We start from the raw sequence: 12,405 nt of genomic DNA, 5'->3' as shown, positions 1-12,405 counted from the left end.
ACATCCAATTAAACAGCCCCCGGCGAGGCCAGCTGTGCATGGCCATAATACACATACATACACAAGAATGACAGGTTCACGGAGCATTGATGTTTCGACCCAACCATAAACAGTTAAAGCAGTGAAATTTGTGGGAGATGAATGACTGATTTGTCCTTGCACCTGGGCTCTGAGGAGGTACGTGTGCATTCTAACCCCCAGCTGTCTCCACTGCTTCCCTCCCTCCACAACACCTTTCCCAGTGTTTCCTACACACACTTTTAAACAGTCCACCTAACTTGCAGTGCACCTGTCCGGTTCCAACCCTCAGCAGCCTTCACCGTTCAAGACAACTGTGTCCACCACTCACCCTGCTCTTTGATCTGGCGGATCTGGCGCACCGTCTCTTTGAGGATGGCACATTTGTCTGGTTTGACGTTGAAGCTGTCGATGTCGCTCAGGTTGGCAGAGATCAGCTCCGCCAGCTCTTCAATGTATTTGCTCTCCTGCTCCCGCCGCTTCCTCTCACACCTACAGGGGGCAGTGTGAAAAGATCAAAGCTAAGCTAACATCACTTCAAACATTTTTCCATCCATCTATCCATCCATCCATCACCTCTCCCTGCTTTATCTTGTGTAGGGTTGCAGAGGAGCTGCAGCCACTCCCTGCTGACTCTGGACGGGGTAGACTCCCGACAGGCTGCTAGTCGATCACGAATTAGCTAACCACCACACTACTATGTCATCTCCAACAATACTCCACTTCTGCCAAATTACTTGTTGTTTCTTTATCTGAAAGCTATGCAGATAGATGAAAAGCTCCATACTTCTGAGTACAATGTGCAGCAAAACATGTCTCATCGGTGGGGTTTGCTGCAGTTTGAGAACGATGATTTCATCAAGAGCTGCAGCCTCGAGTCCTTCGCTGATAGTGGTAACTGGACATTGCGTTAAAAAGCTTTCAGTACTGTCACCTTTCTTCACAAGAATTAGATGAGAACATCATATTGTACTTTATTTGACCGCTGCATCAGAGGCATAGAAAGTAAATGCAGGGACAGATAATTAAATGCTGATACAAGGCTGGTGGAATTTGGCATTCATTTTTAAAAAGTGTGCAAAAATTTACCTTTCAATGTCATGTTTTTTTACCTGATCAAAAGCATTTTTTTTATTTATCTTGAAAAGCAAATAATGAGCCCCATGATACTTTTGCCTGAAATAAAGGTAAGAAAATGACAACTTTTTAGAGTTTTTTAACCAGCAGGAATAAGGGAGAAATATTTTGCTATCAAATGATGAAATTCAGTGCAGATATTGATTTTTATACCAAAACTACATGCAGAATCTTCTTACATTTTTCCACACTGTTTTAGCTCTTCCTCATCACAGCAGACATCAACAAACTAGCTGCGTGGCCCGGACTCAAGAAACCACTGACCCAGTAGCCCACTTTCTCTCCTCGTTTGCTGATCTCACACACACAAACACACACTCACCCCAGACCAGGCGTGTCGCAAGTGGAGAGTTTGCGTTTCCGGTTTTCTGAGCTCAGAGGCTCCATGGAGTTCTCCCCCAATCCGCTCATCGTGTACACATATCAGCACCTGCGTGGAAAAGGAGCACACGCAAACACAGAGTTGTAAATAAGACTTTAATGCAGGCAGAGAAGGGATTATATAGTCCCTCTTAGCCTTTTAGCCCTTATTATATAGGTAATTGTGAAGGGAAGAAGACATGGGAATCATCCTTTTGAACTCAGCGAAAATAACTAAAACACAGGCAGGTTGTAAAGCGGATCCGGCACAAAACAGTACACAGCAGAGTAAAATATGCTTATATCATGCAAATTGTATTCTCCTGGCAGAGACTGACGAACATAAACATGTCTCGTCGGCCGCCTCCTCCTCCTCCTGTTTGGAGAATATGAGAGTAAGCATGTGAGGTTGTGTTTATTTGTGTGTGGGCCTGTGCATGTATGAGTTCATCAGCTCATATGGTGTACACACACACACACACACACACACACACACACACACACACACACACACACACACACACACACACACACACACACACACACACACACACACACACACACACACACACACACACACACACACACACACACACACACACACACACACACACACACACACACACACACACACACACACACACACACAGGATTAGCAGTGTCTCTGATGATAAGCCACGCTGCACAACTAACCCTGTTAGACAGCCGTCTGTCTCCCATAATGCATCACATTTCGTCTCCAGGAAGTGAGCTGATAAAGGTTGTGGGGAAGAGAGGCAGATGGGACGAGAGGAGGAGGAGGAGGAGGAGGAGGAAGAGCAGAGAACAGAGGGAAGGAATGAAAGAAATAAGTGAGGGAGAGAGGGAGGGAGAAGCCGGTGCTGTGAAGTGAGCTCTGATTGGTCACTTTCTTTGCCACAGTGACAGCAGTTGACACTGGGGAAAGGTAGGAGGGAGGGAGGGAGGAAAGAGAGGAAAGTAAATGAAGGGGAGAGAGAGCACAAATATAGTGGGAGACAGAGGATATACAGAGAAAATGCAGAGGAAGAAAAAAATACAGAGGGGGGAATCAGAGCAAAAAGAGGCGGAGGCAGTAGGAGGGAGTGAGCTGAGAGAAAGAGAGATAAAGGCATGTCAAAGAAAGACGGGAGAGAAGGCGAACAGGTGAAAAGGAGGAGGAATTAGAGGAGGAGATGTAACATTCAGACTGTCTGGAGTGCGTTTTGAATGCATGTGTGGCACACAGAGTGGGCTGAAAGCCTCCAGTACCCCTCTTAACCTTCACAGCCAGAGCAGCTTTTTCATTCCATTGATTACATGGTTATCCTCTGACCAGAGCACCGCCGCTCCTGCATAGCAAATCAGGCCAACGGCAGGGGAGAGATGCCGGCCTGTTATTTAATCATCATGCACCATCATTTCAGGCTCCTCCTTCTGAAATAAGATTCCAAATTTTTTCAGGGATGTCCATGGCTTTGGGTAGACAAAGCAATAGTCTTTTTGACATGCAACAAGATCATATCCATCTGAAACAAGCAGGAAACGCACCTTCTTATTGAGGCAGAATCAATATGAGGGTGTCTTTCATGCATGTCTTCGAGACCAGGTGAAACACAAGTGTATTCTCTTGCAAGACACCACTGAGGAATACTCATGAGTCTTCTTCTAAAAGCAAGAGACACTCTGAAATCGTGCACATAGTCTTGCTCAATCCCTCCCTCTTTGAGTTTCTTTCAAATTTCTCTTTTAATCTCTCCCTTGAGTCCCTCCCATCTGACTGTCTGTCTGTCTCAGTGCCTTTGTCTGCTTGCCTACCTGCATCCCTTCTTGCCAATCCTCCAGTCTGCCTCCCTGTGTGCCCGTCTACCTGCCTCCCTGTCTGTGGCTCTTCGGAAGACAAAACCCCCACTTGCTGTTGTCTGATGAAACCTACCACGAGGGAGATGAGGAGCAGTGGAGGCAAAAATGAGAGAGAGGGGAGGTACAAAGTCAGAGGGTTCAGAACTCTAAGAGCCAAAGCAAAGTGTTTGAGTGAAACTCTGTCTTTGCTCCTACGCTGATCGAGCCCACCGCCTGCCTGCCTGCCTGCCAGCCTATTGATGGAGTTCTCAAAGGGGGAGTTGCTCTAATTGCGGAGTGAATGAGGCGGCCCCAGAGAATGGTTGATTAGGAGGTTGCTGAATGCCCCAGGGAAATGGGTCACCTCCAGCCTGGCGCGGGCCGCCCGCTTTTCCAGTGCAGGGAGAAAGTCAATTACACGCTACAGGCAGTGGGGCCTGGTGGCAGAGAGGCAGCAGGGCTGCGGTGGGTACAATACAGCAGCAGGGGGCAGTGGGAATGAGACGCGTAAAGAGAGAAATGGAAGAGGGTGATGGTGTTATTGAGGGCAGCAAGAGGGAGTGGAGAGACGGGCATTAAGATGCCAATTTAAAGGAGAGACTGAGATGCTGAAGATGGGAGAGTGCATGGAGCAGAAAGCAGACAGTAAGCTACTGGGTCATTTAGTATCAGAGCACTGAGAAGACTGGAGAAGAAACACTGGAAATTAAAAAAAAAACTCTGACAAGTTACTGTATCAAAATTGATGATGAAAACAGAAATGTTCGACAGAGTTGGGAAATAGAACTCATGAATCTAAAAAAAATACTTAAGAAAAATGTAAGTGCAGGATGTTATATTTTATTAAATTCTCTCTCTTTTTTTAACCTAGGAATAATCATTGGTTGTTCGAACACACAGCATCTTTAAAGCAGAACGGACGTCATGAAGCAACCAAGCATGGACTATGTTCAAGAAACAAAGAACAAGGATATTTATTGTCATTGCATTTTTACAACAAAGCTTTGTTGGCACTTTTAAAAAACAACACAGTATAACAACAACAAACAGCTTCATAAAAACGAGTATTAAAAAATAAAAACAAGTATTTTAAAAAGTGTAACAGTGCAATGAGCTGGGCTTTTTCCACCAAGTTGGAGGTGTTAAATGTCCATTTAAGATCCTTGATAATGTCAATGCCAAAGAATCTGTGTCCACGCTCTCTACTTCTTCGCTGATATGGAGTGGGGACTGTGTGACTTTTCTGGTCCTCCTTAAGTCTACGATGACTTCCTTTGTTTTGGTGGTGTTGAAGACCAGGTCACTGTCTGCACACCACCCTACCAGATGTTGGACCTCCTGCCTGGGCCAGGTCTTGTTGTTGTCCCTGATTAAGTCTACGAGCTTAGTATCATTGGCAAATTTTATCAGGGTGTTGGAGGAATGGGTGGGGACACGGTCTATGGTGAAGACGGTGAAGAGTGCCGGACTAAGCACACATCCCTGCGGTGTACCTGTGTTCATGATTATGGTGCTGGATGTCAGGTTCCCCATCATAACGTTCTGAGACCTGTTGGTCAGAAGGTTCATAATCCATGAGCATAGTGTGGTGGAGAGTCCAAGGTTGGTGAGTTTGTGTACCAATTTATGGGGGGATTACAGTGTTGAAGGCAGTGCTAAAATCCACAAAGAGCATCCTAACGAAGGTATCCGGCTGCTCCAGGTGGGTTAGGGCTGTACGAAGTGCAACCAAAACAGCATCCTCTGCAGATCTATTCATCCGGTACACAAACTGATGGCTGTCCAGATATGTAGCGATGCTTCTCTTGTTGTGTGCCAGCACCATCTTATCAAAGCATTCATAATGACTGGGTTGAGGGCAACTGGCTGGTAGTCACCGAGGGTTGTATTATCAGACTTCTTGGGCACTGGGATGATGGTGGTCGATTTGAGGCAGGTGTGGACTGCAGCTTTTTGTAGGGAGAGGTTGAAGATCGTCATGAACACCCCAGCCAGCTGGTCAGCACAAGTCCTCAGTAGGCGGCCTGTCACTCCATCCGGTCCTGCTGTTTTTATGGTGTCGATCTGCTTCAAGCCAGTGCGAGTGTACGCGCTGCCATCATGTTGGAAATGTGCAGATCAAGAATGACGTCGCAAACCAGAATTCACAAGTCAGTGTATCCACCATTTGTATCATGTAATGCCACAAATTTGTGACACGTAGTCAATAAAGTTGTTGGGTTACGGAATATCATCCTACTCTTCCTTAGGGGTTGATGAAGTTGGTGGACATGTGGGACAGGATTACGTTGTCGGATAATTCATCCAGAGCTGTCTGAACGGATTTCTCAGACAAAAATGGTGGAGCTGTGGACAGCAAACACCAACATACTAGCATCCAGCCAACAGCCTGCTCTTGTCTTTCTCGTCATCTCTGGCATCCTGTCATTTGAATAAAGCTGCATTTTGAAATGGCCTTTTATCGTCTGTATGCTGGTCAGGCTAATCTGATCATTGTCCTTTAGAGCAACACCTAATGAACGGTGTGGATTAGCTCAGTATTTGAGAATTTGTCACCAGTTAAACAGCCCAAAAACTTTTTGTGCACAGTTGGCATAAATTTAATGCTAAATTGAATTTTACATTTCTAAACATGAGAAATACCTTTGTTAACCTTTTCTCTATGTCTGAAAATAAGACCATTTGCATGTCCTCTTTATATTTGTGTTCAGTGCACTTTAAAATGAAAGAAATCAGCTATTTGTAGTCAGTGGTTGCAGGATACAGTTTGATAAAGGCCCAATTTGGGGGTGGCTGTCGCCCACCGATGTGAATGGACGGCACAAACTTCATCAGTACAGCTGCTCTTTTGATAATCTTTGACCCTCCTACTATGTAATGGAAACACTTTAATTATCGTGCAGATTTTTTGGAATAAATACTCAGGAGCACACCTAGCATGATGACAAAGAACCTAAAGAGAACTGAGATGTAAAAATAGAGCGGAACTAAGTAAAAAGGGGCTTTATTTGTGACACAAGAAGAAAAGCATCTTCCCCAGGCCATAAGTTCATTTCAGTCTACAGACTAAGTCATATAGTCGAAAATTTCTCACAGGCATTAATCACAGCCAAAGGCAATTGGGGGAAGCTGTTAATCAGGAGGGTTACTAAGCAGCAGAAACACAAATAGGAGCAGGGAGAAAAATTTAGCTCCCAGCTGGCTGAGCCGTCATGAGAAAGTCTTCTGTTGCACTGACAGTCACAGGTGAGAGCATCCATGCAGGTAAGCAGCTCTGAACTCTGGTACGAGGCTTGACCCAGTTCTATACCCTGATCTTGACCTGAGTGATTTCAAGGGGTCACCACCTTCACGCTGACAGTTGACCCACATATTTTCCAGGTCATTAGATGGGTGCAACGGGAGGATCCCTCGGGTCAACACTGCTGTGGTGAAGCTAAACTCTGAGTTCTGCTACAGGACAGTAGCCTGCCAGTGACCCTGGAGCCAAGAGCCCAGTGGGAGCATGGCTCACCAGGAACCACAGACTTTATGGCTTTATGGCAAAACCAGAGGAAGCAGGTCACCTCGTAAACTAGAAGCGTGCAATCCAGTCCCAATAAAGTTCACATGCTACAGGACAGGCGTGCGATGGCGAGCTGGGTAGGAAGAGATGTGATTCACACACAGATGCGTTGTTAAAATATGCTCCCAAGCACTGGACAGTCCTGAAGAACTGCACAGATTCTTTAGTCTTAGCAGTCAGAAGAAGCACACTGACCGATGGGTAGGTTATGACCTCAGTGACATTGCTAGGCAACTGAAATCCCGTGAGAAGCTGCTGCTGTACGTTCTCATGTTTAAAGAGCAGAAATGAAGATTATTCAGTGAGAAACCTTCTTCTTTTATACTATAATCCACACAGCAAAGATGGAAAAATGTGCATAACGTAGTGAAACGTAAACACCAAACATATTAAGATGAGAGAAAACTCCATAATCTCTACATCGGTGCTCAGGAGTTCTATTAACTGATCTAATACTTTTTCAGATTAACAGAATATTGAACCATTTTTTACTGCCATTTAAAAGAAAATCCTTATTTCTCTCACGAGCAGCTGTTTTTCCACGCAAATATCAAGAAAATTTGAGGACTACTTTCCAAATAAAATTAGTTTCTATTCATTACTTGCTCTGGAGCGAATAAACTAGGATGCACAGGGTCATCAGAAGGTGGTGGTGGACAAACGTCCCATAAGGCCGTAATAAAGAGAGTAGAAAGAGAAAAGAAGACAGAAATAAAACTCTAAACAAACACTGTTGTATTCCAACTACTAAATAACCTCGAAGAAGAAGACAAAGATAACTCCAAGAAAATGTGTTGAGAAGTCTTCAGGAATTAGATTCAGTTAGGCAAAGTTGTAATAATTCTGTCATGTCAGCTGGTATTGGCCATGTTTCATGTTCATGTCATGTCATGTCCAGAAATAGACGGCAAGAGAAGCTGAAACAGTTGATCAATTATTTGAGTTGTTTACTACGTCAGAACTTTCTCAGAAAAAGTGTCTCCATCTCATGCCAAAGGCCACCTCAGGCGAGTGTAGAGAATTTATTGTGAAATTCAAGAAGTTTTCCTGATTGTGTTACTACCACCTACCATTTCTAATGTAATACTTCATCTTGCACCGAGGAATACGTCACAGAAACATTCTAAATAATCTTAATTATGGTCGGCAGAGACTTTAGGAAAAATTAATGCCACACACTGAACATTTTTTTCTCTGGACTGCAAACAACAACCAATCAAATTCGCTTTCATCAGTCGTCAAACTTAAGTCAATGTCATAAGTGGGTCACAAGTCATAATATGTGTCCCCAAGTCCAAGTTTCTTCCTGTTCAGTCATAGTCTGTGTAAACACGGGCTATTATTACTGTATGACTGTTTTTTCTTTCCTTTTTTAACCTCTTTTAGCCCACATTGCAAGGGGTAAAAACCATTTTCATAGAGTAATCCAGCATGATATGAATCTCCTCCACAACTTCTAATTCACAGTATTACATCATTTGTGAAAGTAATTTAATTTTCTTTTAGGTAAGGAGGCGATACATTTATTTCAGTTATCTTAAAAAGGCAAACAAGGCATGTTTTTAATTTCTATCTGTGAACCTTTTACCTTTCCCTGCTTCAGCTTTTACATTTATCTCCCCGCATGTAATTCTGAGTTGCACCCGACCTAATAAGACTGAAAAAGTGAGATTATTCCTCACAGCAGGAGACCAAAATTTAAAGCTGCAATCAAATTCATTCTATGAAGTGCATGTCTGAAATAGGCATATGTCCTGAGAGCGACCACAGTCATGCTCTCCCCAGGATGAACCGTCCTCACTGTGGACACACCATAAGAGAAGCAATGTGGTTTTAATGAATGATGGTCTTCTAGCACGCCCGTGATAAATGCTTTATTTTAGCTCCTCTACTGATAACACCCAGAGGAACACAGTTGTCACAGTTTGTATAAATAGGATGCATGTGAAATTTCTATCTGTGTTTCACAGAGCTGAAGACTCTCAACCAAAACTGGAGCACCACTGGCAAACTATACATCGCCTGACATGCCTGCTGCCATTCTGGACCTTAGGAAATGTATTGCAAGGATACCAATCAGATATTTGCTTTCTGACATTCAGTTTTAAGTATTTGGGATGAAGAAGAGAGTTTTGTGCAGATAATGTTAACATAAATTCATTTGTAGAGTCATTTTATTCTTAACGTCTGCATGGTTTTGCACTGAGGAGCCAAATTCCAGAAATAAGTATGTTTTTTTTTGCGTTACAGTGTAAACAATAAAAATGTGCACAATAAGATGTGGACCACTTCAGTATAACTGGTAAATTCAACACATACACACTACATGAGCAGATTTCTTTTTAAAAAAAGAACAAAAGCAAAAAATTCAAGTTTGGGGAGACAGCAAACAAAGCGAAGAGACGACAGACCTCCCACGACAGCATGAGTCAGAGCGGAGGGGAAAAAACAAAGCAACAAACAAGAACGAGTCGGAAAGAGTTACTGGGTTCCAGACGATGAGCGAACGGGAAAAAATGAGCAACAACAAATACAGCCTTGATCGATGTTAATCTGCCTTGTACTTAATTTCTGTGCAGGCAGGATAATTCCTGTCTGAATGTCTTGGGATTCCCCCTGACAGGATTCAGTCAATGTTAAAGCTTCATTCAGGTTCCAGGTGAAACTCTTAGTCTGCTGTGCACAAGAGAGCTTCAAGGTTAAGACAGAAAAATCTATTTAGAAGCTAAAAATGTGTCTAAAATAGTGTTGGGCTGAATATAGCCATTCACCATCATTAAAATGCTGGTTGCCAATAAACTTTCTACGTATGTTTTTCCATCCTTCCTTCATTGGGGGCGACGAGACCATGAAGGCGGGAGGTTTGGGCAGGGTGAGGACTGTTGTTGGCGGTGAGAGGGAGGAGCAGACAGGAAGGGAGAGCAGGGGGGAGAGGGAAGGTGACAGAGTTAGAGGGGCCGGGTGTTGCAAACAGCCTCCCTCTCCTGCCCGCCGTGCTTTCATAATCTCTGTTGACAAAATAGAGGCACACGGCCGGGTCTGGCCATGTAAACCCACACTAGTGACAGGACGAGAGCTGTAGCTGCTTCACTTTGACTGCTTTCACCATAAACCATCAGTTTATCCTAAAAAACATGGCTCCCGATCGATGCCTGATCAGAACCGAGTTCAGATGTGTCGATTTGAACTTTGTCTAACCCAGACTTAAGTTCAGCAAAATATTTCCCACTTCCTATATTTTCTTTTAAAAAAACAACAGCGACCGTTAAGACTAAGAGAGTTTTATTGACTTTGAATGCAACAACACAACTGAAGGAACATCTTTGATCAAGTCATTCAGGGATCTAAAAGTACAATATCAAAGTACCATTAAAATTACAGTACAGTCTCTACCTCTTTATTATCCATTTGTCTCTTTATATATTTTTTAATGTTTTTTGTCTTCTTGTTATTGCACAGTCTTGAGGAACAGTCACTTTGCATTTTACTGGTTACACTGTATGAGTATGTGACCAACAGTGTCTTGAAGTACTAAATAAATTATATGAAACCAAAATATTGCAAAGAAACAGGAAGGTTTTCTGGATAAATTAGGCTTATGTTGTGACAGTTTTGAATGCAGGTTCAGGTTATCATTAACTGAACTTTATAATAAATCAAATGTAATTCTTGGACTGATGATTCGAAGCGCCCCAACTGCCAGTCACCTCGTAAGTACTTTCTTACTTCTAACTTGTTGTGGAAGAATCCTACAACCGCCTACCCCTCCTCATCTTCAAGCTCTGAGGTTTACCTCCTGTTCAGGACCAGTATCTCCCTCCCCATGAACAACTGGACTCTCCCTCTTTCTCTTCCTCTCACCCAGTCACTCCTACTATCTGTGCAAAGCCAGCACGTTTGCAGAAGCACGTATGTGAAAATGCACGTGAACGAAAGAGAGAATGTGGTTTGGTTAAGTCTGGGTGCGCTCATGTGGGAGTGTGTATATGTGTGTGTGTGTGTGTTGTTGTCACCTGCAGACAGGGGTAAAAGATTAATGCTCTCTTTCAGCCTCTGTGGCAGGTAGAGCGCAAAGAATAATTTGATTTCTCCTCCTGTCTCCCTGCTGTCTTCGCACTCTTCATTTTGTCATCTGCCTGAAAATTGTCCTCCGAACCCTCTTTGTTTCCCTCACCACCACCACCACCAGTCTTTCTCCAAAACTATTCCACCTTCAGAGATCCAGACCTCAAACACACAAAAAGACAACACCTCCATAAAACATTTGCTTCAGAAAACACGCAGTGTTCTCTGCATTTCAGCGCTCAGGTCAGGAGGATGTTGCAAGAGTGTGGCAACAACAAGAAACTGTCTCCGACAAACCGCTCAACCTAAACCCAGCAGGCCGTTACCATGCCAACCATACAGGATGTTAGCCCACCTTGCGACGGCGCCAAGATGATGGACGATCTGATGCCCCCCTCCCCTCTCTCTGGGGGTGTGGTCCGATGTGGGCTGGTCAATGGAATCTGGAGGCAGAAAAAAAACAACAACACACACACAAAAAAAGTTTAACAATCATCCTCAACAGTGCACGTTCATTATATTAATGAATAACAAGCAGCATTATTAATCAGCAGCCTGAAGACACATGCACAGGAAGCAGCATTAACAGCTTAATGAGGGATCCTGAGCCTTGCTATGAGCTTTTGTCTTCATTACGGGTGCACGCGGGCAGAGCAAACACACACTGCAGCTCCTGTGCATTTGCATTAACACACAGACCACTCCCACAGCCAGACCAAAAACACACACCACACAAAAAAAGGGATGTTGAGACACAAGTTTTACAGGAAGCCAAATGGTTGAAACCAGAAAGTGACGCCACCATGCGATCCACAATTCCGCTCTAACTATAAAAGGTAAAAGAAAGTGCTTCCACGTCTCTTCCACTAAACGAGCGCAGCAGATCCATACGAGTGGATTTAAACGTCAAGCCTTTATTGGCAAATATCTCCCGTGCTGTATGGACTCAGCGCAAGAGTGCAAAAACAGACTATTAGGCTAAATCACTGCTCTAATCCCAAAAGCACATAATAGGCTAATTTGTGTCCATTTAGATCCTGATAAGAAACAATGTGTGTGTGTGTGTGTGTGTGTGTGTGTGTGTGTGTGTGTGTGTGTGTGTGTGTGTGTGTGTGTGTGTGTGTGTGTGTGTGTGTTTTGCCCACTCTGAATTGTTGCAGAAGCTCAAGTGTTCTGTCTGAACAATCACAAGAGAGTATCCCGTAGGGGTAAACAGTGCGTAACCATGGAGAATGCAGGGCGTTTCCATGACACCCTGTCATCAGTGAAGCACACCACCAGGATGTCTCATGTTCATCTGTCACTGTGCCTCGATGTGTGCGTGTGTGTGTGTGTGTGTGTGTGTGTGATGGAAAGTAGGTTTACTTCCGTTTTTATGAAGTGGATGCTGAGAGCGTGGTGTCAGAGGGCATGTTTACAAC

General features: G+C 43.9%; 1 protein-coding gene across 1 annotated transcript in view; it reads right to left on the bottom strand.

The window, feature by feature from the left end:
• LOC110948294 (nuclear receptor coactivator 3-like) overlaps positions 1–12,405 on the bottom strand; it is a 73,901-nt gene that overhangs the window by 21,014 nt on the left and 40,482 nt on the right. Inside the window, 3 exon segments of the mRNA XM_022189754.2 lie at positions 350–510; positions 1,478–1,585; positions 11,340–11,427. Coding sequence (XP_022045446.2) covers positions 350–510; positions 1,478–1,566 — 250 coding nt within the window. The 5' untranslated portion in view covers positions 1,567–1,585; positions 11,340–11,427.

This window comes from Acanthochromis polyacanthus, chromosome 6 (assembly GCF_021347895.1).
Source record: "Acanthochromis polyacanthus isolate Apoly-LR-REF ecotype Palm Island chromosome 6, KAUST_Apoly_ChrSc, whole genome shotgun sequence".
Lineage (NCBI taxonomy): Eukaryota > Metazoa > Chordata > Actinopteri > Pomacentridae > Acanthochromis > Acanthochromis polyacanthus.
Note: the sequence above shows the minus strand (reverse complement) of the source record. Positions and strands in the feature narration are given on the sequence as shown.